At 64.1% G+C, this 25591-nt stretch overlaps 4 protein-coding genes and 1 non-coding gene across 7 annotated transcripts; 1 reads left to right on the top strand and 4 right to left on the bottom strand.

The window, feature by feature from the left end:
* Nucleotides 1-240: 240 nt before the first annotated feature.
* Nucleotides 241-10291, bottom strand: NPR1 (natriuretic peptide receptor 1). The gene is given in 31 exon segments (XM_056321812.1): nucleotides 241-601; nucleotides 952-969; nucleotides 971-1036; nucleotides 1143-1214; nucleotides 1216-1250; nucleotides 1777-1816; nucleotides 1818-1904; nucleotides 1906-1953; nucleotides 2065-2234; nucleotides 2237-2256; nucleotides 2871-3017; nucleotides 3100-3128; nucleotides 3130-3162; nucleotides 3164-3273; nucleotides 3760-3912; nucleotides 3992-4151; nucleotides 4232-4267; nucleotides 4269-4302; nucleotides 4528-4634; nucleotides 4750-4827; nucleotides 4918-4962; nucleotides 4964-4996; nucleotides 4998-5103; nucleotides 5206-5290; nucleotides 5384-5426; nucleotides 5428-5520; nucleotides 5603-5694; nucleotides 5836-5971; nucleotides 6635-6748; nucleotides 7359-7558; nucleotides 9590-10291. Coding segments are annotated over 31 exon segments (3417 nt in total). The 5' UTR covers nucleotides 10272-10291; the 3' UTR covers nucleotides 241-256.
* A 1195-nt stretch (nucleotides 10292-11486) lies between these two features.
* On the bottom strand, nucleotides 11487-11558 carry TRNAM-CAU (transfer RNA methionine (anticodon CAU)). Its single transcript has one exon. It is a non-coding gene; the product is annotated as a tRNA-Met (tRNA).
* A 231-nt stretch (nucleotides 11559-11789) lies between these two features.
* On the top strand, nucleotides 11790-16536 carry ILF2 (interleukin enhancer binding factor 2). Of its 3 annotated transcripts, none has more exons than XM_056321789.1 (15): nucleotides 11790-11899; nucleotides 11983-12042; nucleotides 12514-12556; nucleotides 13463-13567; nucleotides 13880-13957; nucleotides 14132-14234; nucleotides 14313-14378; nucleotides 14581-14697; nucleotides 14845-14923; nucleotides 15052-15139; nucleotides 15310-15371; nucleotides 15581-15695; nucleotides 15769-15859; nucleotides 16101-16270; nucleotides 16381-16536. In XM_056321789.1, exons 1-14 carry the CDS (start codon nucleotides 11895-11897, stop codon nucleotides 16259-16261), a joined length of 1173 nt encoding a protein of 390 aa, XP_056177764.1. In that variant the 5' UTR covers nucleotides 11790-11894; the 3' UTR covers nucleotides 16262-16270; nucleotides 16381-16536. The 3 variants fall into 3 exon arrangements, with proteins under 3 accessions (XP_056177764.1, XP_056177765.1, XP_056177766.1); XM_056321790.1 differs by having other exon boundaries at nucleotides 11791-11899; nucleotides 11983-12025; nucleotides 12515-12556; XM_056321791.1 differs by lacking the exons at nucleotides 11790-11899; nucleotides 11983-12042; nucleotides 12514-12556 and adding an exon at nucleotides 12563-12770.
* Nucleotides 16537-16768: 232 nt separating this feature from the next.
* Nucleotides 16769-18273, bottom strand: SNAPIN (SNAP associated protein). Its single transcript, XM_056321801.1, has 4 exons — nucleotides 18118-18273; nucleotides 17517-17563; nucleotides 17275-17393; nucleotides 16769-17174 (listed from the first exon to the last, which is right to left on the bottom strand). Exons 1-4 carry the CDS (start codon nucleotides 18225-18227, stop codon nucleotides 17070-17072), a joined length of 381 nt encoding a protein of 126 aa, XP_056177776.1. The 5' UTR covers nucleotides 18228-18273; the 3' UTR covers nucleotides 16769-17069.
* A 419-nt stretch (nucleotides 18274-18692) lies between these two features.
* Nucleotides 18693-25574, bottom strand: LOC130141107 (mothers against decapentaplegic homolog 4-like). The gene is given in 15 exon segments (XM_056321788.1): nucleotides 18693-18989; nucleotides 19070-19208; nucleotides 19600-19768; nucleotides 20374-20557; nucleotides 20654-20707; nucleotides 20794-20845; nucleotides 20848-20921; nucleotides 21011-21142; nucleotides 21225-21366; nucleotides 21368-21429; nucleotides 21543-21563; nucleotides 21654-21828; nucleotides 22651-22899; nucleotides 25182-25324; nucleotides 25377-25574. Coding segments are annotated over 13 exon segments (1653 nt in total). The 5' UTR covers nucleotides 22888-22899; nucleotides 25182-25324; nucleotides 25377-25574; the 3' UTR covers nucleotides 18693-18777.
* Between the last annotated feature and the right edge of the window lie 17 nt (nucleotides 25575-25591).

Here is a 25591-nt window from a genome sequence, read left to right as displayed (position 1 = left end):
GACTCCCCGGACCCGCCCCCTCCCCCCCCGGGGTGCCCCGTCTTGCCAAGCCCCCGCCCCCCCCCTCCCCCCCCCCCCCCCCCCCGCAAGCGCGCTTGTGCCCTGTGAAGCTGCTGCTACACGGGAAGACCCCCCGATACCACCCAGAACCCCAGTGAGACCAGGCGGTGTGGGGGGACGCAGGGGGGGACCCCAGGACCCCACTGAGACCCACGCCGAATGCGTACACACCAGCTTTATTACAAAAATTAGAGCTCTAGTGCACCCCCCCCCGGGGGTCCGCACTGTCCCCCGGCCCCCCGTGGCCCCCCTGGCCCCCCCCGGTGCCAGGGCCAGGCCATAGGGCTGCTGGGACACGGGGCCCCCCCCGCAGCTTTCGGGGTTCAGCTCGTGGGGGGCGGTGCCGTGGGGGGCATGCCTGGCCCCCCTGGCCGCTGGCGGGGACCACCAGCCTGGCCCCGGTCTGGGGGAGCTGTGGGGGTGGTGTCGGGCTTAGCCCCGGGGGGCTGGGGGGGGAGTTAACCCCCCGGGGGGGGTCAGCCCCGGGGTGCTGCCTCCCGCGCTCCCCCAGCAGCCAGTAGGTCCTCACCTTCCCCTTGCCCTGCGGAGAGAGGGGGGCAGGGGGCTGGGGGGGGCATTGCTCCAGGGGTCAGGGTGTGGGGGGGGCACCCATTGCCCCAGGGGTCGGGGTTGGGGGGGGGAGGGCATTGCCCCAGGGGTCGGGGTGCGGGGGGGGTCCATGACTTAGGGGGTCGGGTACAGGGAGGTGGGAGACATTGCCCCAGGGTTTGGGGTGCAGGGGGGGGGGGCACTGTCCCAGGGGTCGGGGTGCGGGGGGGGCAGCCATTGCCCCTGGGGTGGGGGTGCGGGGGGGGGCACTGTGGGGCTGTGGGATGAGGATGCTGAGGGGACCCCACGGGGGCAGCCATTGGGGGGGGGGCTGGAGCTCACCTTCATCTCCACGTCCCCCCCGCAGCTCCAGCTCGAAGCAGCCGAACTCCTCCAGCACTGCCTTGGTCACCGCCGAGATGTGGATCTCAGGGCTGGTGGGGGCGGTGTCCCATCAGCACCCATGGGTGCCCAGCCCAGCGCCCACAGCACCCATGGGTGCCCAGCCCAGCGCCCACAGCACCCATGGGTGCCCCAGCACCTTCCCCGTTGGACTCCATGCGCGAGGCCGTGTTCACCGTGTCCCCGAAGAGGCAGTACCGGGGGCATCTTGAGACCCACGACGCCAGCACAGACGGGTCCTGTGGGACACCCAGTGAGCCCCCCACCCCAGGCTGACCCAGCCCCCTTGCTGGGGGCTCCCGATCTCCATGGCCCCACTGTCCCCCTGGGTGCTGATGTCCCCTCCCCATCCTTGGGGTCTGTGAGAGGGCTGGGAGTCCCCCCAGCCCCAGGGACTGCCCTGTCCCCCCATCCTTGCTGGTCCACATGGGTGCTGTGTCCCCCCACCCATGAGCCCGTGGTGGGTGCCATGTCCCCATCCCCTGTGACCCATACATGGGTGCCATGTCCCTGTCCCATCCCTGCTGACCATGTGGGTGCCATGTCCCCATCCTTGTCCCAAATCACCCACATCAGTGCCATGGCCCCATCCCTGTCCCCACTCACCCATGGGGTGCCATGTCCCTGTCCCCACTGACCTGTGGGGTGCCCCATCCCCACCCCCATCCCCAGTGACCCCACCATGTCCCCGTCCCCACTGACCTGTGGGGTGCCCCGTCCCCACCCCTGTCCCCAGTGACTGCCCACGTCCCCGTCCCCACTGACCCGTGTGGATGCCGATGCGCAGCTTGAGCTGCTGCTGCGGCCCGGTGGCGAATGCGGAAGGAGCGGACGGCGTCCAGCAGCGCCAGCGCCATGCGGGCCACCTCACGCGCATGCAGCTTCCCGTTGCGCAACCGGCAGCCCCGACACCACCATGTAGGCGTCCCCGATCGTCTCCACCTGCGACACACCACGGGTGCTGGTGTGCTGACGCCGTCGCTGGGGTGCCCGGCGTGACCCGTGGTGCGTGCCTGTTCATGCGTGTTCATGTATGTTCTGGCATGTGCTCACTTTGTAGACGTCGAAGTTGTCGATGATGGCGTCGAAGCAGGTGTAGAGGTCGTTGTGCAGCGTCACCACCTGCATGGGGGTGCTCTCGGCCGACAGCGCCGTGAAACCCACGATGTCACTGAAGTAGATGGTGACGCTGTCGAAAGCCTCCGCCTGCACCGTCTCCCCCGCTTCAGCTGCTCCGCCACCGAGCTGGGGGACGGGGGGGGGGGGTTTATGGGGGGGGCAACAGCCCCCAACCCCTCCTGAAGGCAGGGACTTCCCAGCCTCCAGCTATGCCAGGGGGTCCTGGGGGTCTCCAGCCATCTGAGGACCCCCAGCTCTGAGGCATGATGGGGGGTCCGGGGTAGTCCCTGGTCCCTCTGAGGACCCCCACCCCTACACATGCTGGGGGTCTGGGGTCATCCCTGCCCCCCTTTAGGTACCCCAAGCCCCAAAAAGCCATGACACAGGGAACTGGGGGGTCTCCAGCCCTCCAAGCACTCCTTGCCATGAAGCATGTTGGGGGGTCCCTAGGGTCCCTGGCCCCTTCAGGCACCTGGAGCCATGCACCAGTCTGGGGGCGTCCCCAGCCCCTCCAAACACCCCCAGTTCCAAGCAACATGGAGATCCCTTGGTGTCCCCAGCCCCTCCATGCACCCCCAGCCCCAAGCGACATGGGAGCCCGTGGGTCCCCAGCCCCTCCAAGCACCCCCAGCCATGCAGGGCATCCACGGGGGACCCCAGCCTGGGGCAGGCAGGGGATGCCGGTGTGGTGCCCAGCAGTAAGGGGGTGCACAGGGGCCGGGGGCCCCCCCAGTGCTTACTGGGGCAGGATTTGGTAGAGGAGAGCCTCAGCCTTGCGTTTCTCCTCCAGGTAGGCTTGGGTTCGCTCCTCCACCAGCTCCTCCAGGTTGTTGGCGTACTGCTCCATGCGCGACAGCAGGTTGTCCAGGATGTTGCTGCTGCTCTCCCTGCAGGCAGGGGGTGAGCACCCATCCAGGGACCTTTTTCGGGGTCACCCACTGCCCACAGGGCTGGGGGAGCCAGAGGTACCTGTTGAACTTGCGGAGCTGGACCTTGATTCTGGTTGAAGTCGGGGCGCTCCAGCACGTCCTCAGGCCCAGCAGTGCTGCATCAGCTGGCCCAGCTCTTCCATGTGGCACCCCACGTGGCCGAGGGGCGGAAGCTGGGGCGCCTCCCCGCTCTTCACCCGCTCAATGATCTCTGTGGGTCCAAGGCACCCATCAGTGAGGCCAACAACCCATCAGCTGGTCCAAGGCACCCATCAGCAGGTCCAAGCACCCATCACAGCAGGTCCAAGCACCCATCAGTGAGGCCAACAACCCATCAGCTGGTCCAAGCACCCATCTAGTGAGGCCAACAACCCATCAGCTGGTCCAACAACCCATCAGCTGGTCCAAGCACCTTGTCAGATGGTCCAATAAGTCATCAGCAGGGCTAAGCACCCATCAGAGCAGGTCCAAGCACCCATCAACTGGCCCAAGAATCCAGCAGCAGGTCTAAGCATCCATTGACAGCAGTTCCAAGCACCCATCACCAACAGGTCCGAGCACCCATCACCATCACCAACAGGTCTGAGCACCCATCACCATCACCAACAGGTCCGAGCACCCATCGCCAACAGGTCCGAGCACCCATCATCAACTCGTCCAAGCACCCATCAGCTGGTCCCTGGCCCTCCCCCCCACCTTTAGGGGCTCAGGTCGAGCCCCTCCACGTAGAAGACGCCGTTGCGCAGGGCAATCTCTTGCAGGATGATGCCGAAGCTGTAAACGTCGCCCTTCTGCGTGCCGCGGGCCGGCGGTGACTCCATCCGCAGCAGCTCGGGCGCCGTCCACAGCTTCTCTGTGGCACCAGGGAGGGGGCTGAGGCCAGGCAGGGACCCCAGGCAGGGGCGGGGTGGGGGGATGGGCAGGTTGCTCACTGGCGAAGAGTGCGTGGGAGTCCTCGCCATCGGGGGCTACGCGGAAGCTCTCCAACCCATAGTCTGTGATCTTCAGCACGAAGCGGCTGTCCACCACACAGTTGGAGGACTTGAGGTTCCCGTGGGAGACGATGACCCCATTGTGCAGGAACGGCATCCCCTGGCAGGATGGAGAGCCATCTGGACCCGCTGCCCCCCCCTGCCATGGAATGGGGACCCCCGTGGGAACCATCTCGTTACCTTGACGATGTCATGGGTGAGAGAATAGCGGAACATCCCAGTCCAGCGTGATGCTCTCGTTCTCCAGATGTCCTGGGGACATGAGGGTCACCTTGCTGGTCCCTCCCACCAGGGATGGTCCAGGGATGGGGGACAGCACCCATCTGCCTGCTGTGAGCAGCCCCGACGCTGGGTGAGGGCACCGTGTGGCCCCAACGATGGGTGATGGGCACTGTGCAGCCCCAACGCTGGGTGATGGGCACTGGAGGGAGCAGCTCCAGCCCCAGACGGCTGCCAGGGACCAGGACCCTGCTGGTTCCTGGAGGCTCCCCGCGCGGCAGTACTCCGTCAGGATGCAGATGTTTGGGGGGTCAGTGCAGGCGCCGATGAAGCGGGTCAGATGCTCATTCTGGACATCCCGCATCTAAGCCGGGAGCAGGGTGTGGGACCAGGCTCACGTCACCCCCCACCCCCAGCCAGGGGACACCCGGCTGGGCACCCCCCACCCCACCGCGTGATGCCAAACCGGCGCCACCTACAAGCTTCAGCTCAAACAAGACCTTGCGCGTCAGCTCGATGCGCTTGCGGTTGAGGTGCTTCACAGCCACGAGGTTGCCCTGGGGAGACACGGGGTGATGGGTGCCTGGTGGGGGGTGGGTGCCCGGTGGGGTGGGTGGGTGCCCACCCCTGCTCCCGCACCCCCATACCTTGTAAATGGCCGTCTTGGCGTAGACCTGGAACTGTCCCTCCATGGGTCATCAGCGAGCCGTAGTTGGAGCCCCTCTGGGGAAAGGGACACGCTCCGGAGGTGTTTCTCCAAGCTGCTCATCTGCACGTCCTCCCACTGGACACGCCACAGCTCGGCCGCCAGCTCCTTCTCCAGTTGCAGCTTCCTGTGCCGGGAGGGCAGGGTGAGACCCCCCGCCTGTGTCCCCCCACCTCTGGGGACAGCAGCGCAGCCTCGGGGTCACCCTCCCCGACCCCGGCACCCCCACCTGTAGATGAAGAAGGAGGTGACGGTGATGGCCAGGAGGATCAGGCTGACCACGAGGGACAGGACCTCCAGGGTGGACAGGTTGGCTGCACAGCAAGAGGAGGGTGGTGAGGGGCCAGTGGGTGCCCAGGGTGGGGGGTCTCGTGTTGTGTCCCCCCCCCCCCGCCATCACTGCTCACCTTTGCGGCACAGCGGGTCGCTGTTATCGAAGCCACAGGGGGGGGACGTCAGAGGGGACCATGTTCCCCGGCCAGTGGATCTCACGCCCTGGCACCATCTCAATCTTCTTGGTGGTGCCATTGTAGTTGGCCACGATCTTGGGGAGGGGGGGCAAGAAATGGGTGTGAGGGGGCTCCCAGCTGCCCCATGGGACCAGCTGCCCCCGCAGTGGGGCTCACCTGGAAGTCCCCCAGCACCGGGTCCATGTCCCACAGGGAGTAGTCGCTCTCCCGGTCTCCATTCTCATCGATCTTCAGGAAGCCGGTGACACCTGGGGACAGAGGGTGAGTGGCTGCCGGGGTAGGGGGGACCCTGGGGACACCAGTCCATGGGTGGGGGCTCCAAACCCAACGGATCATCCTCCCAACGGGGTTGGTGGGTGGCACCCAGCTGGGACGGGGACGGGGCTCACCATAGAAGGTGCGGTTCCACATCTGGCGGGTGATGGCAGAGGCGTTGGTGATGGAGCCTCCCCGCTCCAGCGTCTCGGTGACAGCCTGGGCGTAGAGCAGCACCCCGTCGTGGAAGGCAGCCGCGATGAAGTTCATCTGGTGGCACCGAGATGGCTCGGGGATGGGGCACAGCCTGGGGTCCCTGTCCCCTTGTCCCCAGCAGCCCTAGGTCATCCCACAGCTCCTTGTCCCCAGCAGCCTCAGCTCCATCCCACATCCCCTTGTCCCTGTCCCCAGCTCCATCCCATGTCCCTTAGCAGCTCCATCTCCATCCTGTGTCCCCCAGCAGCTCCAGCTCCATCCCCTGATCCTTTGTCCCCAGCTCCACCCCATGTACCCTTGTCCCCAGCTCCACCCCATGTTCCCCAGCAGCTCCAGCTCTCATGTCCCCCAGAAGCTCCAGCTCCATCCCATGTCCCCAACTCCATCCCACGTCCCACAGCAGCTCCAGCTCCATCCCCTGTCCCCAGCTCCATCCTGTGTCCCCCAGCAGCTCCAGTTCCATCCCACATCCCCAGCAGCTCCAGCTCCCTTGTCCCCCAGCAGCTCCAGCTCCATCCCATGTCCCCAGCTCCATCCCATGTCCCCCAGCAGCTCCAGCTCCATCCCGTGTCCCCAGCTCCATTCCATGTCCCCTTGTCCCCAGCTCAACCCTGTGTCCCCTTGTTCCTTTGTCCCCAGCACCACCCCAGCCCCCCAGCAGCCCCAGCTCCCCCCCGTGCCCCACAGCCTTCCTGGCTCCATCCCGCCGTGTCCCACCAAATCATCCTTCATGGAGAAGTTGAAGTGGGTGAGCGCCTCATCCTTCAGCCGCGCCAGGAAGGGCCGGTACTCGGGGTTCTCGGGCTCCTTGTAGGTGATGATGGTGACAGCCTGGGGGGGACAGCGGCTGGCAGCGGGGGCAGGGACCCTGCCCACTCCAGGGGACCGGGGGTCCCACACTGGGCGTGGGGCAGGGCCCCGACACCATTGATCCCGTTTCCTTCCTCCTCAGGGGTCACCAGCAGCCGGGAGCTAGGGGGGGGCACGGGGGTGCTCCGGCACCCACCGCAGCCCCGCTCCCCGTGGGGGGCACGCACATGGGGGTTAGTGCCTGTGCAAACGCACACAACGTGCATGGTGGGTGCCTGTGCACATGCATGTGTGGATGGGTGCCCGTGCATGCACACACAGGGGTGGGAGCCCAGGCACATGCACATGTGGGTGTGGTGGGTGCTCAGGCACATGCACACACACATATGTGCCTGTGCACACAGACATGTGGGTGGGAGCCCAGGCACATGCACACACACGTGTGGTGGATGCCCGTGCACATGCATGCGTGGGTGGGAGCCTGTGCACATGCACAGATGTGTGCAGTGGGTGCCTGTGCACATACACATGTGGGTGCACTGGGTGCCCGTGCACATGCACATGCGTGGGTGGGAGCCCGTGCACATGCACACGCGTGTGCGGTGGGTGCCAGCGCAGAGCCCCGGCTCACCTCAAAGGCCTGCCGGGCGCTGGCGTCGTGGCGGTCCCCCCGCCTCCACGGCTGCTGGGGCTCGGGGAAGCGGCGGCCCTGCAGGCTGGCCCCGAAGATGTCGATGTAGAAGAAGGCGTAGTCGCCGCGGGTCAGCCCTTCGCGCCCCGCCTGCAGCATCAGCTCCCGCAGCGTGGCCGGGGCGCAGCACACGTACACGACTGCGCAGGGTGAGACAGCTCGTGGCACCCCGGGACCCCCCCGTCCCTGGGAGACCCCCGAGACCCTCAGCATCCCGAGGGTCCCTGCTTGACGTGGGAGGTGACACGCGGTGGGGTCATGCTGCTGAGTGGGTGGAGGGTGGCCAAGCGGGGTGCTGGGGAGCTGGGGGGTCCCAACCCCCTCTGCCTGCCCCCCCCGCCCCCCCCCCCCCCACCCCGTGCCCTGCCCGCCTCTGCCCTCCAACACAGGCGCCAGGCCCAGGTTTCCTGTTTTCCCGACTCTGTTTCCTCCTCCCTGTGGCCCAGATCCCGGCAGAGATTGACTCGGCGGCACGGTGGCCCCGGTGGGTGCTGCCACCCCACTGCCATGGTCCCCTTCAGCAGGGGGTCACGGTGCCGGTGGGGTCCCGGGGTGCTGCCCAGCATGGGACGCAGCCGTGCCACCCACCAGGACCCCGGGGCCTCAAAGCAGCACCCACCCGGGGTGAGCAGCAAGGTGGCGAGGCTGGGGGTGCCAGAGGCTACCCACCCAGCGCCAGCCCCACCGACACCCACTCCCCTGGTGCCACCCGGGATGGCTCCGATGGGGACGGGGACAGAGCCAGCCTGGGCCAACCGCACAGAGGGGACCGGGGCAGGTAGCCCCGCTCAGCAGCTCCTGGTGGGGCATGACACAGGGTGGGGGGCCGGGGGGTGTCAGGGTGCAGGATGGGGCAGCACATGCATGATGCGTGTGTGGTTATGCAGCATTCCTGTGTACAGTCGCGCAGAGCCATGCACACCCATGTACAACTGTGCTGAGCCACGCACATCCGTGTACAGCTGTGCAGAGCCGTGCTGAGCCGTGCACACTCCTGTAAAGTCATGCAGAGCCGTGCTGAGCCATGCACACCCATGTACAGCTGTGCAGAACCGTGCTGAGCCGTGCACACTCCTGTAAAGTTATGCAGAGCCGTGCTGAGCCATGCACACCCATGTACAGCTGTGCAGAGCCGCGCTGAGCAGTGCACACTCCTGTAAAGTCATGCAGAGCCGTGCTGAGCCATGCACACCCGTGTACAGCTGTGCAGAACCGTGCTGAGCCGTGCACACCCGTGTAAAGTCATGCAGAGCCGTGCTGAGCCATGCACACCCGTGTACAGCTGTGCAGAGCCGTGCTGAGCCGTGCACACTCCTGTAAAGTCATGCAGAGCCGTGCTGAGCCATGCACACCCATGTACAGCTGTGCAGAACCGCGCTGAGCAGTGCACACTCCTGTAAAGTCATGCAGAGCCGTGCTGAGCCATGCACACCCGTGTACAGCTGTGCAGAACCGTGCTGAGCCGTGCACACCCGTGTAAAGTCATGCAGAGCCGTGCTGAGCCATGCACACCCGTGTACAGCTGTGCAGAGCCGTGCTGAGCTGTGCACACCCATGTACAGCTGTGCAGAACCGTGCTGAGCCGTGCACACTCCTGTAAAGTCATGCAGAGCCGTGCTGAGCCATGCACACCCATGTACAGCTGTGCAGAACTGTGCTGAGCCGTGCACACCCGTGTAAAGTCATGCAGAGCCGTGCTGAGCCATGCACACCCGTGTACAGCTGTGCAGAACCGTGCTGAGCCGTGCACACCCGTGTAAAGTCATGCAGAGCCGTGCTGAGCCATGCACACCCGTGTACAGCTGTGCAGAACCGTGCTGAGCTGTGCACACCCGTGTAAAGTCATGCAGAGCCGTGCACACCCATGTAAAGTTTTGAACAGCTGTGCTCAGCTGTGTACCGCTATGAACACCCGTGCACAGCCATGCACACCCGCGTGGAGCCGTGTAGAGCTGTGCGAACCCGGGCACACGTGGGCACAGCCGTACACACCCGTGCCGAGCCGTGCAGAGCCGTGCTCACCCGCGTGGAGCCGTGCAGAGCCGCGCACAGCCATGCCCACCCATGCACTGCCCCAGCACCCCACCACCGCCACCCCGGTCCCTCTCCCCGTGCCAGCCCGCGGCAGGACCCCCCCCCGTCGGTGCGTCCCGTTCCCCCCCAGCACTCACTCCGTCCCTTCTGCTTGATCTCCTGGATGATGAAGGAGAAGTTGCCGCCGTCGCGGAAGACGACGTCCATGACGGTGAGGTTGCGCAGGGTGGGCAGCTGGACGTACAGCCCCTCGGCGGCGAAGAAGTACGGCCGGTCGTCCACTTTCTCATCCCAGTAAACCAGTAAAGCCCGACGGGTCCAATTGAAACGCCGATGGAGCTGCACACCCAGTTCACCCAGTTTACGGTGACTGGGACCAGCACGGGTGGTCAACCCGAATTGCTCTTGCTTGTCGTCAAAGCCGTGGGCTTCGGCACCCGCTGTCACCAGTGGAAGCCGCCAGTGGCTTGTAAAGCGGGCTACTGGGGCCGCCGTGTAGACGCACCCGGGTCCCAAAAATGCAGCAGGGTGATGAGCGAGCTGGAGGTCAACAGCGGCCAACGGCGCAGCCATTTCAGAGCAAACACCGTGCCGATCCTCGCTGCTACCGAAAACCCACCGGAGGGTAAAGCCCGGTAATAAATCGGCTCGGGCATTAACGGTGGCGGCGGCCAAGCGCACCGCTGGTCCCACTCGTGGCCAAGCCCACGGGTAGGTGAGATTGTGTTCGGGTAACACCACAGCTAAAGTCAACGCGGTCGTCCCCGCTGTCGCCGCCACCGTCACCGCACCGCAGAGCAGGGCCAGCACCGCCAGCATCGCCCACGGAGAGTGGCTTCTCCCCCGTGACAGGGCTGAGCCCTTCCTCCCCCCCCCCCCCCCAGTGACACAAAGGGCCGTTAGCATCCACACCGAGCTTAACTCCTTCCTTCCCGCCGGGAGGGAGGATGGGGCCGCCCGGTGGTGGGTGGGGATATCCCCACTCGTGGGATGTGGGATGGCGGGGTGGCACCGGGAGTGGGTGGCCATGGTAGCCACAATATGCCGGACGGGGGTGGCACCAGGTGCAGGTGACAGGGTCGCACCGGGAGTGGGTGGCCACAGTAGCCACAACACACTGGGACAGGGGTGGCATCAGGAGTGGGTGGCCACAGTAGCCGCGACATGCCAGACAGGGCTGGCACCAGGAGTAGGTGGCCACGGTAGCCATGACATGCCAGAAAAGGGTGGCACAAGGAGTGGCTGGCCATGGTAGCCACGACACGCCAGGACAGGGGTGGCACTGGGAGTGGCTGGCCACAGTAGCCACGACACGCCAGGATGGGGGATGGCACGCCATCCCGGCATGTCGTGGCTACCGTGGTCACCTACTCCTGGTGCCACCTCCTGCTACATGGTCACCAGTGGCGGGCTGAGACCTGACAAACTCATCAGTGCACAACAAACACCCTGGACCCCGTCGCATCCCTATGGAGCCCACCAGGCTTCAGCCCCCGGGTGGGGGGGGCTCGGCCACTCCTCCCCCCTCCCCACGCCCCCTGGGACCTCCTGCCCCATGTCACCGTCACAGCAGCCCCATGGGAACGGGGAGGTTACCCTGGATAGACGCTGCGGCGGGGGCTGCGTGCTCCTGGGAGCGCTCGGGGGAGACGCGTGGATCCAGAGACAGGCTCAGCGCTTGGGGACACGCGTGGGTTTGGGGACACGCGTGGGTTTGGGGACACGCGTGGTGCTCCCCCGCCGGCATATTCCCATGCTGGGGACAAGCACAGCGTTTGGCAACACGCGTGGCGCTCCCCCTCCACGACACACAGAGTGCAGTGGGGACACACATGGCTCTTGGGGACACGTGTGACCCCGGCCATCCCGGGACACTTCTGACATACCGTACCCTGCTGTGCCGGGCAAAGCTGGAAAAGGTCAGTCTCTCCGGAGAGGATTAGGAAACACCAGAGGCGACGGTAAAAATTAAAGTTATTAATGAAGGCGCTAATTAAGAAAAGAAACGGGGGTGGAGGGTAGGAAAAGTGTTGCTAGCAGAGGATGGTTTCGATCCATCGACCTCTGGGTTATGGGCCCAGCACGCTTCCGCTGCGCCACTCTGCTGCTTGGTGGCTAGTCTCTCCCGGCGCCATAAGTAGAGGTTCTCACTGCGCGCATGCGCACTGAGCCGCCCGCTCCATTCATGAGCATCGTACCCCCTCCAGCGGCCGCCCACCGCCCAGCGTGCGCGCGCGGCCCGCTCCCTGATTGGCCCCTCTCACCCCGCCTCCTCCTCAGCTTGACAGTTACCCCAGCCAATAGCTTGCAACGAACGTCTCCCCGGCCGCCAGCCTCGCGGCGGCGCGGGACCCAATAAGCGGGCGGGTTGTTGGGGGGTCAGGGGAGCGCAGCCCGGCGGGGTCTCCACAGCGGCGTTCATTGTTGGGCAGCGGCGGAGCCATGAGGTGAGGGGCGGCGGGTGCGGGAACCCCCGGGACGGGGACCCCCGGGCCGCCCCCCCCTGACGCCGCCTCCCTTCTCTCCGCAGGGGCGACCGAGGCCGAGGCCGCGGCGGACGCTTTGGTTCCAGGGGAGGCCCTGGCAGTGGGCGAGTCTGGCTTCTGCTCTAGCGAGGGTGGCTCTCTAGCGTGCCAGGCCTAGGGGTGGGCTGCGGCCGCCCCCCGGGGCGCGCTGCCGGGGCGCAGGGACCGGGGTGCCAGCGTGCAGTGTAGCGCAGGAGAGCGGTGAGGCGTAGAGCTGGGGGCGGGGGGAGGGGGCTGGCCCCGCCGGGCCGGGTCTGTCAGCGCTGGGAAGCCCCCGGTGGGCGGCCACCGCCGGTTCGCACCGGGGCGGGGGGGTCAGCTAGCGGTAGGGGGGTCACGAAGAAACCTGTCCTGTTTCTGTAGGGCCTTTCTCGCGCCTCGGGACCAAACCTCGACGAAATGGTGATGGGGGTTGGGGTGGGAGTGTGTGTGAGTGTGTGCGTGAGTGAGTGAGTGTGTGCTGGTGATGACAAAAGCCGCGAGCGGGCAGACATCCCCGCAGAGAATAAAGTTCTTTTTTTCTTTCCCCCCTTTAGGTTCCGGCCCTTTGTGCCGCACATCCCCTTTGATTTCTATGTCGTGAGTAACCCTCTCCTATGGAGCTGTTTGCAGGCAACAGCTGCGGGACTTTTCCTTGTTTAAAGATGCATCTTAAAAACCTCGTTTGCTGACTTTGGTGGCTTGACTTCTTTTAGTAAAGGAATTCACTGAAAATGCTGTTGGTTCAGTAACCTAACCCGAAATAGACCTCCTTACTGTCTCTGTTGTTCGGAGTACGGATGACTAGGATGCAGTTGAGTAATAATCACAACAAATAAATGCCTTAACTGAGGGTGTTTTTCCTGCTTTTTAAGGCACCCTACTCACCCAGACCCTCAATTCTGTCAGCTCCAGCACAGACCTGACAGGTTACTCTGACAGCTGCCATTCCCCTGTCAGATGTTCTCCAGGCTGTTTTGCCACGTTGGTCCTCACAGGACCAAGAGCAACATGCTTTTCCCACCTTTTTATAGGAGGAAATAATTTCCTTCTTCTACCAAGCATCTGCCCATTACAGTCACATGGCTTCTAAGGCAAACAAGTTCACTTACATTTCCCTTCCAGGCCATGGCTTTGAATCCCACCATAATGGAAAAGCTCTGGCCATCTGCAAACAAAGAAACTGTAATACAGTTAATAAAAATCCTCAATAGACCCATTCTTAATTAGATCTGCCCTGTCTCGCACCCTGTAGTTGCATGGGCACACTGGTGGCTCCTCTGCCATTCCTGAAGACCTGCTGTTCCTGTCAGAGCACAGTGAGAGCATACGGGCTCTCCCTCCCTTAGGATAATGTGAATTTGTAAAAGCAGTAAGCGAAGAGAAAACAGCGCTGGAGAATTAAAAAAAAAAAAAAAAAAAAATCGGAGTAAATTTTGCTGGTGAGTGGGTTGAACCAAAGTTTTGTTCTTGGGCGTTGCAGTCTGATATCTGATCCCGTTTCAGTGCGAAATGGCTTTCCCCCGCGTAAAACCTGCCGCTGATGAGACTGCGTTCAGCGAAGCCTTACTGAAGAGAAACCAGGATCTTGCTCCGACCGCTGCTGAACAGGTTTTGTGCTGAAAATTGCCTTAAATTCTTTGGTTGGATGCTACTGCAGTGTTAAGAGAATGCAAAGACACGCTGTCCTTCAGAGAGTATAGCCAGGTGCAGTCATTACAAGCCTAAAAAACAATTGCTTCTCTGAAATAAAGACTGCAGTAGAGATACGGGTGGAGTTTCTTGGAACAGTGATTTTTAAGTGTTTCTTTTACCTGTTATGTACCTTGCATCAGGGCTGTCTGCATTACACTGTGCAAGATCAGATTATTTCAAGTTTGGACAACTGGCTGATAACACCACCCCTCTCCAATTCCTTTTCAGGCTTCCATTCTTTCTCTGGTGACCAAAATAAACAACGTGATCGACAACTTAATTGTAGCACCAGGAACATTTGAAGTGGTGAGTTCAAAACTGGCAAGCTCGGAGAAAAAGCTGTGTGGGGAGATGCTTTGGTAGAAGCAATGCCGCTGTTCTAGCTACCAAACCCAGCTCAAAGTTGTCTTAAAGAGTCATGCTGACTCCCAGAAACGTAGCACATGCATTAAATTCTCCAATTTTTGCTCTTTCAAACAGCAAATCGAAGAGGTTCGCCAGGTGGGTTCCTACAAGAAGGGCACCATGACAACGGGGCACAACGTGGCTGATCTAGTTGTGATTCTGAAAATCCTGCCCACCCGTGAGTAGCGGCTGCATGGCTGCTGAGGGGACTGCAGCGCTCATACCCGCTCTGACCGCCTCTTCTGCTTCTCCCTAGTGGAAGCTGTGGCAGCCTTGGGAAACAAAGTCGTGGAAAGCCTGAGAGCACAGGACCCCAGTGAAGGTGGGATGCTCTTCTGCGTCATATGGGGTCGAGGGGGATGTAGGCTGATGTGAGGCAGTTTACCTGTGAGCTTTGGGGTTTGTCTAAAGGGTATGGTGCTGAGCCTGGCGCCACTGCCAAGATCTGTGGTCTTTCCCGTGTTCCCGCATGCTGGTAAGGTCTTCCAGCTCCTCCATGAGGAATTCTTGTTGTTTCTCCCCAGTCTTGACCATGCTGACCAACGAGACCGGCTTCGAGATCAGCTCTGCGGATGCAACGGTAAAGATCCTTATCACCACGGTACCGCCCAACCTCCGGAAGCTGGACCCCGAGCTACACCGTAAGAGCTCAGCCCCACAATGTGAACCTTCACCGGAGTGGCGGGGAGCCAGCTGGCCTCCCCTGGCCCATACTTACTCAGCTTTTGGTTGGAAAAAAAACCCAAAACAACCAAACAAACTAGGGGCATTTCTGTTGCTTCTTTCAGTGGACATCAAAGTGCTGCAAAGCGCCCTGGCTGCCATCAGACATGCTCGCTGGTTCGAGGAGAATGCTTCGCAGTCCACGTGAGTTTGGCCCTGCAGCTCTGAGGCCCAGCTGGAATAATCTTTACAGAGAACAGGGAAAAGGAAAGGCTGTTCCTGCAGCAGAAGGGCACTTGATGCATTACAAACCCTCCTCCTGCCATCTCCAGGGTGAAGGTCTTAATCCGGCTGCTGAAAGACCTGAGAATTCGATTCCCTGGCTTTGAGCCCCTCACACCCTGGATTCTGGACCTGCTGGTGAGCGCACGTGGGCGAACGCTGATGGTGTGCCGGGCATGCCGTAGCCAACTTACAGCTCTCTGTGTGTCCCTGGGCTCCAGCAGCAGCAGGAATTGGGATTCTTGCACTTCCTTTGCTGTGAGCCGCTCTCATCCTAAACCCTCTCTTTTCTTTTTTCATCTCTTCAGGGGCACTACGCCGTGATGAACAACCCCACCAGGCAGCCCCTGGCACTCAACATCGCCTACAGGTCTGTCGCTGTTTGCTTCGCTGGTATAAATTCCTGTTACCACCCCTTTTGAACACACCAAATAAAAGCGGCAGCACCTCAGGGCTTGAAGGGACCGAACTGGAGACAGAAGCAGACTCCTCACATAGATGTGCTAGTTCCAGACTTCCTGGCTGTGTTTCTGTGCTGGAACAGACTAGTTTCTAACCTGAAATGTCTTTGTCCTGTAGGCGCTGCCTTCAGATCCTGGCAGCGGGGCTCTTCCTCCCTGGATCTGTTGGTATCACTGATCCCTGCGAGAGTGGAAACTTCAGAGTCCACACAGTTATGACCCTGGAACAGCAGGTGAGCTGCCTTGCCCGCAGCAGGAGAAGGGTCTAGAACCTGACCGCGCTCTGACTCTTCCTCCTCTCTGCAGGACATGGTGTGCTACACCGCGCAGACGCTTGTCCGCATTCTCTCACATGGAGGCTACAGGAAAATCCTCGGCCAAGAGGGTGATGCTAGCTGTAAGTGGGGTCGGTGCAATGCGTGGGTCTTCCTCCAGGCAGGCTGTCAGCATCTCGGGGGAACAGGACTGGTTTTCTGTGTTGCTGGAGGAAAATTAAGGGGTCCAAGAAGTGACTCATTAAAGCCCGGAGCAGTAGGGAGGAGGCAGCGAAGCTGGGGAGGTGTCGTGCTTCTCCCTGCACGTCCTGGGGACAGGGTCCGTCTGTGCTGCTCAAAGTCACCCTGAGCCCATTTTTGCAGACCTGGCTTCCGAAATGTCCACGTGGGATGGGGTGATAGTGACACCTTCTGAGAAGGCTTACGAGAAGCCTCCAGAGAAGAAAGAAGGAGAAGAGGAAGAAGAGAACCAAGAAGAACCTGCTACAGGCGAGGAGGAGGAGAGCATGGAGACGCAGGAGTGACTCGCCCAGGTAAAGCCTGTCAGTACTGCCGCCTGCAAGAAGGCAGCTCCGGGCAGGGGAGGGAAGGGTTTGCCCCAGGGTGGTGCCCCCCCCTCAACAGCCCGTCTTTCCCCCTGCAGTAGGGCTCCCCACCGCCGGGTGCTGCTGGCTGAAGGATGTGAAGCACGAGTGGAGGACTGACCCTGTCCTCAGTGAACGCAGCCAGCTGATGTGACCTGGCCCCCGTATGTGTTTTTAGGTTTTTTGTGGTTTTTTTAAGTCACATATTAAAGCATTCCTTCCTTTGGAGCGCGTCCTGTTTGTTCAGGTAGAAGATGCTCACTGTAGAAGGAGGCCAGAAAAAGGTCTAACAGCAGGAGGAAGTTCCTGAACTTGAAGAAAACCCACCCGGGGCTGCTGAACCCCAGCCTGACCTCTCTGCTGGCAGCACCTGCCTGTTTCTGCTTTCCCCAAGAGGCTGGGGCCGTGACACGGGAGCGTTTAGACCCACACTACCTCACCAGCCCATAAGCAACGCACGGTCACTTTTATTACAGTGCCTACAAATCTAGAAATACAATTCAGGGTCCCCCGGTTCCTTCAGCTGCAGCTGAAGAGCTGCAGCCTCACTCTGCAGGACTTTTTTCCCCCTTCCCGCGCTGCGGAAGCTCAGGAGCACGCTGCTGCAAACAGGGATACCTGCTCCCCTCACCAGCTGCCCATTCCAGTCGCTGTCCTTCCGGGGCCACTCCTGCTCCAGCCCAGCTCCCGGGGCTGTCGGCGCAGCCGTGGTGTGAGGTGGATCCGGCCCGGTGCCACGATGGGGGCCTCACTTCCCGGGCAGGCCCTGGGGGTAGCTGCCCGACGCCTCCAGCATGGCCTTCCTTCGTACCGCCTCCTTCGCCACGCTGTGGTTCAGCCTCCGCAGCCGTTCCTGCAGAGGGGTGGGGAGCAGCAGCCATCAGAGCAGGGGGAGCCGAGATTCCCCCTGAACACCGCAGCCCCCTGACCACCCCCAGGGTCCCCGCGCTGACCTGGGCGTTCTGCAGAATGTTATTGACCAGCACCACTCTGCGCCGGGCGTTCAGCAGCTTCTTCACGTAGGGATCGAGGTCCAGTGCCACTTTCTGGTCCTCGTTGATGCGGCACAGCTCTGGGGAGAGGGCAGAGTGGGGGGAGTGGGCCCAGGGTACCGCAGACCCCCAGGGGATGTGGGGCAAACCCCACTGCACCCCCATAGCCAGGCTGCAGAGGTGACTCCCCCCACATGCCTCACCTGTGGCCAGGCTGTCGATGTGCTCCCGCAGCTCCACCTGGCTCTCCCTGCGGAGAAGACAGCTTGGGGGCCAGGGCAAAACCCTCGACCCCACCCCCGCAGCCCCCAACCCAGCCCTACTCCCCCTCTAACGAGAGCCAGTGTCCCCAGTTGCCCCTAATCTCCTCCCAGTCCTGGTTACCTGCCATCCCTAACTCCTCCCAGCCCTGCTACGTGCCCTCTGCCTCTAAGTGCCACCCCATGTGTACTCCTAACGCCCCCCCCCCCCCATCCCGGGGTCCTGCCCTCAGGGGCGCCAACCCCTGCAGCCCGCTCAGCCCAGCTGTGAACCCCTCAGCTCCCCACCCTGGCACCCCTAAGCTTCTCCAGGTGCTCCGAAAGTCCTCCCCCACCCCACCTTCCCCCGACGCTGCCCCTCCACCCCTGTACCCGCCCCTCTGCCCCTAAGCCCCGCTCTCACCCTGGTAGATGCCCCTCCGTTCCGCTCCCGCCCCGGTACGCGCACCTCGGCCCGGCTCCGGCCCCGCTCCCTGCCCCTCGGGCCCGCTCTCGCCGTCCCCCTCAGGCTCCGGCCCCTCTTCCCTCCCCCCAGCTCCCGGACCTGACGGCGTGGACGTGTCCGTCGAGCTGCCGCACCGCCGGCCGCAGGAACTGCAGCAGCCCCTCCGCGAACAGCTCCCGCGCCGCCGGGCCGCCACTCCCCGCCGCCATCTTGGCGCTGCTGACACCGCAGGGGCCGACGGGAAATGGAGGCAGCGGGGCGGGATACGCAACTTCCGCCCCGCGGGGGCCGCTGGGAAATGGAGTCCTGGGGCCTAGCCGTGGGCCCAGCTGCGGCCAAGCGGGAGGCACAGCTGGAGGCCTAGCAGTTGGTCCAGCTGTGGTCCGGCAGGAGGCACAGCTGAAGACACAGCCGTGGGCCCAGCTGTAGCCTAATGTGAGGTCCAGCTGTGGCATAGTGGGAGACACAGGTAGAGGCCTAGCAGTGGGTCCAGCTGTGGCCTAGCAGGGGGCACAGCTGTTGGCCTTGCAGCAGGCACACAGCTGGAGGCCCAGCTGTGGGCCTAGCAGGAGGCACAGCCCTCCGCAGCGCCAAGCAACCGCAGAAGGTGCAGACCCAGGCAGCAAAACCCAAACCCATTCATTAAATAACAGATAAAACAAACCCCCACTGTGTGGTTTTGGTACTTCCTGCTTCCTTTTTTTTTTGGCTTTTTTTTTGCTTTTTTTTTTACAAAAATTAAATTACGAGGGGCAGGGGTTAGTGCAAGGGGCCTGGCTCGGCAGCTGGCATGGTGTGCAGGACCTCATCCAGCAGCTGCAGGGCGCGGTGGAGGTGCACCTCGATCCAGCACGGCGTGTGCTTGATGCTTTGCCGGGGGTAGTCGGGCCCCCAGCCCTTGACGAAGCTCAGCCGCAGGATACACAGCCGCCGCAGGTCATCCACACCGATCCCCGCCGCTGCTGAAAGACCTGTCCAGGAGGGACACAGCTGTGAGTTGGGGACCCCCATGGCCACAGGGGTCCCGTCCCAGCCCTGGGGGCTCACTCACCCACAGCGGGTGCGATGCCTCCCACCGAGCCGGGACCTGGGATGTTCCCGGCCACGGCGGCGGCCTGAGCGGCGGCTGCAGCCTGGGCTGTGGCCGCTTGCTGCTGCATCTGGCGGTGGCACTGGCGCAGGTCAAAAACCTGGGGGGCAACACAGGGGGACCCCTGAGAAGGGTGGCACCAAAGGGTGATACTCTGGGGACCCCCTTCAGCATGGGCAGCACGGTTCCTCTATCCCTGGAGCCCCTTCATTGTCCGTCAGCATGGGGGCACTTTGCCCAGGACTCCCTTTAACATGGGCACGGGGGTCCTTCCACCCTTGGGGTCCCTCCATTGCCACCCACCATGGGGGACGCATTGCCCAGTGCCCCTTTTAACATAGGCACAGGGGTCCCTCCACCCTTGGGATCCCTCCATTGCCCCCTAGCATGAGTGACCCATTGCCCAGGACCCCTTTTAACGTGGCCACCAGGGTCCCTTCATCCCTGGGGTCCCTGCCTCCTGGGGATGCGTCCCCCCAGGGCCACCCCACCTTGATGTAGGCACCAGGGTAGATCTTGTGCACGGCGTCCCCGGGGGCTCTCCCCGCCTCCCGGTCCAGGTAGTAGCTCTGCACGAAGACGGCGTGGTCACTCAGGCACCGCATCCACACGTCGCCCTCGCCCCGGCACTCCAGCTGCACGCCCTTCCCGATGTGCAGCCTGTCCCACAGAGGCCATCAGCACCCACACCCCCTGGCTGCCCCCCAAATGCCCCTTAGCCCTCTATATCCCCCCCATACATCCCTCATTTGCCCCCTATATCTCCCTCCCTTCTGTCCTGTACATTTCCCATTTTCCCCACCATGTCCTGCCCCTGCCCCATCACTCCTCAGTTGCCCCCTATATCCCCCCCTCCTGCCCCATCACCCTCATTTGCCTCTTACACACCCCAGTTGCCCCCAATATTCCCCCTTCTGCCCCATCACCCCCCAGTTGCCCCCTATGTCACCCCTTCATCCCTATATCACCCATTTTCCCTATATCCCCAATTCTGCCCCATATATCCCCCACTTGCCCCCTATATCACCCCCGCCCATACATCACCTCTGCCCCCACACACACCCTTTTGCCCCCCATCTCCCCCTTCTGCCCCAGGTCTCATCCCCACATTACCCGCCCCCCCCCATTTACCCCATCCATTCCTTCATCCCTCATTCACGCCTACACACATCCTCCTCCCGCTCCCCACTTTTTCTCCATGCTGCCCCCCAACCCTCTGCCACGCCATTGCCCTGTGTCCCCCCGGCCCTTGCCCCCTGCCCCACCGGGCCCGCTCGCTGGCGTCGGTGCGGTGCACATTGGAGAGCTGCCCCAGGCAGAAGCGGTCCCCCCCTGAGGGGTCCACGTAACCATCCACGATGACCACGGGGCAGCTGGACGGCACCTTGAAGATCTCCCCCACCTGCACATCCATCTCAAAGTAGGCGATGGAGCACCAAAACTCCGGCCCTGGAGAGGGGACACACACGGATGGGGGGGATCAGGGCAGCCACGGCCGTGGATGGGGTGATCACCAGGGTGTTAATTAGGGTTGGGGGTGCTTACCAGGGTGGGTAGACACCGGTTGCTGGTATGGTCCGGAGCTATGGTGTGGGGGCCCTAGGGAGGGGGCAGAGATGGAGTCAGCACAGCAAAAGAGCTGGGACCTCGTAGGTGACCCCAGCCCCATGGCCCCCCAGACCTACAGTAGTGGTTGGGGTGGTGGAGTGGGGGCTGTGGGTGGCTCCGGCTGCTGGCTGTGGCCCGGGGGTGGGCTGTGCCCCCCCCCGGCTCGGTGCGTAGATGGCTGCGCTGGTCCAGCTCACCGGTGAACCTGGGGCGGGAAAGGGGGTGAACAGGGTGGGGCGTCCCCATGCGGGACCCCCACCGAGCCAGGGGACAGGGGATGTCTCTGGTACTCACTGTGGTAGGGTGGCTTGGGGTAGCCATTCTGGGGGGGGGGCTGCGCCGGGGCGGCCAGGGGTGGCGTGGGACAGGTGACCTGTAGCAGCCCCTCGCCATGGGGCAGCGAGAGCAGGGAGCTGCTGGGGGCCACTGTTGGGGGGTGGAGGGGCTCAGATTGGTGCTCCCAAACCCTTCCCAGGGGATGGGGATGGGGATTAAGGGGGGGTCTCACCTGGGGGTGACATAGGCAGCGCAGGGTAGAAGCTCCCAGGGACGTGGGGGGACTCGGGGAGCTGCAGGGGGGGCAGCGGCTGGCGGTAGGGCTCGGCGGGGGGCAGATGCAGCGCCCGCTTGGCCCCCTGCTCCCGGCCGGGGCGGCACCTCCATCTGCACACAGTCATGGACAAACTCCTCCTTCACCAGGCGCGTGGGGGGCACTGGGGAGGGGGGGGGACACACACCGGAGACCATGGGGGGCACGGGGACCCGCAGCGGAGCGGGGGATGCTGGCTCTGGGGGTGCTCCCGCCGGCCTCGTGCCGGGGTCTCACCTGTGCTCTGGATGCTCAGACCTGTCGGGGGAAGATGGGGTGGGGGGGTGTTATGGGGAGCAGGGCGGGCCCCCCTGGGGGGTCCCAGGGGTGCTGGTGGGACTGACTCACCGATGGTGGGGGCCACCACGCGCTCGTAGTGGTAGGGGTTGACGCAGACGCTGTCGTACTTGAGGTCGAAGGCGAACTGGCAGAATTTAACGTGTTTCAGCTCGTTTTTGTGGAGGTCGGGCCAGCGCCACAGCCGGGCGTAGATGACGTGGGGGAACCCCTTCCTGCCGGCCACCTGGGGGGGGGCACACAGGACGGGGACACCGCTGTGACTAGGAGAGCACGCAGGGATCATGTCGTCCCCCCCGCCGCCTCCCGCCCCTTCCAAGCTGACTGCATCCAGCCTGGATGCTGGACCCCCCCAGCATCCCCCCCCAGCACAGGGGCTGGCGCCAGGCCGGGACCCTGCGGCGGCTGGGGGGGCTCCCCCTGCGCCTCCCCGGCTCCAGACATAACAACCCCCACCCCTGCTCGCAGGCTGCCAGACAGTGACTCATCCCAGGAAGGGGGGCAGAGACGCCGGGGGATGCCAGCGCAGTGGGAGGGGGGGTCCGCGGGCTGGGGGCAACGCTGCCTGCAGCTGCCCCTGCCTCAGTGCGGCTGCCCCAGCAGGGTGGGCACCTCTGCCTGTCCCTGTCCCTGTCCCCCCCCCCTCCATCGCTGGGGCGGCCACAGCTGTGGGTGGGTGGGCGCAAGCCCAGACACTGAAGTCAGCGTGGCTCCCAGCCCAGAGCTGCAGGCTCAGTATGGCAGGGGTCCCCCTGTGTGCCCCTCCCCAGGACGTCCCTCTGCTGGGCCCCTTGCTGCCCAAGCCCCCCCAGTTTGGGGAGGGCTGGGGCATCCGGGGGCATCCCAACACCCAGATCCCCCAAGCTTGGGGAGGGCTTGCAGGGAGTGTCACGGGGCACTTGGGTCCCCCCCAGCTCAGGGAGGGTTGTGGGGTCTAGGTGGTCATGGGGCACCCCAGCACCCAGGTCCCCGCACTCGGGCAGCGCCGTGGGGTGCATGGGGGGCCATCAGGCAGCCAGTGCCCGGTGTCCCGGCACGGCAGGGTTACCTGGAGCCGCCCGTCCAAGGTGCGCTGGATGGTGACGCACTTGCTGGGGTGGGCGCCGTTGGTGGTGACGGCGGCGATGAGCGAGTCGAGCTCGTCCTTCTTCTCCTTGAGCTTCTTGACGAGGCTCTCGATGGCCCGCTTGGCGAAGGTCTCGTTCTCCCCGCCCTGCCGGTGGCACATCAGGCTGTGCACGATGCTCAGGCAGACGTCGCTGCTCGTGGGCGCGCCGAGGGACATGGCGCTGCTCCCCTGCAAGGCACGGCACCGCACGGCCCTGCCTGTCACCCCGCAGCAGGGGACCTGCCGCCCCCTCTGCCCTCGCCTGTGTGGCCACCACTGTGGCATGGGCCACCGAGCTGGTACGGGGTGCCTGTGCCCACGGGGCAGACACCGTGCTGGCAAGTGGGACACGTGGCCCCTGTGTGGCACCGGGGATGGGGCAGCTCCCTGAAATGGCATGTAGCAGGCGAGGCAGACGTGGGACAAAGCTGTATGTCACCTCAAAGTGGGGGGCCAGCCTGGACGCCTGCGTTCCGGGGTCCCTGCCTGGGGTGGGAGGAGGCACAGGGGTTACAGCGATGCTGGGACACGCGGGGTGTCCCCAGCTCCCCACGATCCCTGGCTCTGATGGCCACAAAGGCAGAGTTGGGCCACGGCATCACGCTCCGCGGCGTGCATGGGGACACCCGCCATGTCACACAACAGCCTGGCAGGGAGGACACTTGCGTGTGTGCAGTGTGCAAGGGTGTGTGCGTGCAAGCACTCGCTCCGGGCTGGAGTGATGGACGCATGCTCCGCTGCTGCCTGTGCTGCTGCCTGTCCTATCGAGGGTGTGGGGGCCAGACTAAACAGAGCCCCAGCTTGGCGCCGCTCCTTAACCCCTCGCTCGCTGCTGGGCTTCTCCCTTTCCTGCCTCCCCTGCCAGACTGTGTCCACGCCAAGAGCTGCACACACGCACACGTGCCGGGGCCCCGTGAGCATCCCCCCACCCGGCCGTGCCCGTGCCGGGGCTCTGCGCCTGCTGCGGTGCCGCTGCCGTGGGGTCCTGGTTCTGCATCGCGGTGGCTGCAACGCTCCAGGGCTTGGGAAAAACCTTGAGCTGGCGGCAGACACAACAAACCGCCAGCCCTTGCTCCGCGCTGCTTATCGGCGGGACGGGAGGCAGGCTGTCCTGCCAGCACCCTGCCTGCGTCTTCCCCCCAGCGCGGGTGCAGGGCCATGGCCCCCCCTTGCCGGAGTGATGCTGCTGGTGGGGCTCCTCCAGCCTGAGACAAGCCAGATGCTGTCGGCCATGGGGACACCTCTGGGGATGCTGGAGGGGCCCTGCGGAGTCCCCCGTGGCTGGAGCACAGCCCTGAGCCCCCGTCAGGCTACGGGGTTCACCCATGGGTGCTAATGCAGCCTCGCGCACCCACTCCCGGGATGCCTGGTGCAGCCTCGACACTGGCACACTCCTGCCTGCTCCCCACCAGCCAGCTCGTCCCCAGGGTCCCTGCCTGCCCTGCACCCTCTGCCTCAAGGCTCAAATTTGAGGCCAGAAGAGGCAAAAGAGGGTGGCGGGGACTCCCTGTGAGCAGGGGCTGTGTGGGATCGCGCTGGCAGAGCCCCAGCGTCGGTCCCAGTTCCCCCCAGCTCCCATTATCTGGGAGCAAAGTGAGCGGCCGATGCCGAAGCTCCAGAAAAGACTCGAATGGCCAGGGCTGTCTCCGGCCCCATCCAAAACTCAGCCCAGTCTGCTTTGGGGCAAACTGGGGTGAGTAGGAGGCAGAGACGGCTTCTCCCTGGCTCCAGCTGCCTTGCGGCGATGCGGTGGCTGGGAGCACTCGGTGAGATCTCCCCTCCACCCCACCCCGCATCGCTCCTGCCGTTACAATACCTCGCTGATGCCGTGGTCTGCGTCGCACAGCCGGAGCCAGCCTTGTCCCCTGGAGCCAGCTCCTGCAGCCCCGGCACGGACACCCGCTCCGGCCTAATCTCCTCGGCCGCTAACTTTGCTCCCAGATAATCCCAAGGACAGGGACAAAGGCGGGTGCCTGGGTGGGGATTTCATTCCTGCCTGCGCCTCCCTGCTGCCAGCCCGGCTTCTGCCCCCCCAGCCCAGCTCTGGTCCCCCTCTGGGTAGGGGGATGCTCCCTGTGCTGGGCTCTGGGCGGGAGGCTGGGAGGGAGGCGGGAGGGCTGCCCTGGAGAAGCGGGTGCCAACAGGCCACCCCTGCCCCAAACCCCAGCTCCCAGGGCTTCGCGGGGCAGGGGCCCGCCTCCGTCCCCAGGTCCCCTGTGGCCTGAAAGCTGGGCTGCTGGGGGGGGGGGAGAGCGGGGAGCAGCCCAGGGGTCTCCCGAAGCAGGTGGGGGCCTCGTGCCCCCATGCGCGGCCACCGCTCCCCGAGGCCCGGAGCTGACGGCGAGGGGCTGGGGGCAGCAGCAGCAGGTGGGTGGGCATGGCGGGGTGACGGGTGGGCGCGAGGCCTCGAGGAGGGGGCACGACCCCGTGGGACTCGGCAAGCGCTGAGCGGGGCTGGGCCGGCTACTCACCTCCGCCGCCCGGCTCTCCTCACTCGGGGTCCGGCTCCTGCTGCATCTCCTCCGGCTGCCTGTCCCTGCCCAGCCCTGCCTGCTGCTGCCCACAGCCCTGCCCGTCCCTGCCTGTCCCCACCTGCTGCTGCCCGTGGCCCTGCCTGCTCCTGCCAGTCCCTGCCCGCAGCCCTGCCTGCTCCTGCCAGTCCCTACCCACAGCCCTGCCTACGGCCCTACCTGCTCCTGCCCACCCCTGCCTGCTCCTACCCGCTCCTGCCTGTCCCTGCCCGTGGCCCTGCCTGCTCCTGCCGGTCGCTGCCCACTCCTGCCGTTCCCTGCCCGCTCCTGCCGGTCCCTGCCCGTTCCCTGCCGTTCCCTGCCCGCTCCTGCCGGTCCCTGCCCGTTCCCTGCCGGTCCCTGCCCGTTCC

This window comes from Falco biarmicus, chromosome 19, assembly GCF_023638135.1.
Source record: "Falco biarmicus isolate bFalBia1 chromosome 19, bFalBia1.pri, whole genome shotgun sequence".
NCBI classification, from domain to species: Eukaryota; Metazoa; Chordata; class Aves; order Falconiformes; family Falconidae; genus Falco; species Falco biarmicus.
Note: the sequence above shows the minus strand (reverse complement) of the source record. Positions and strands in the feature narration are given on the sequence as shown.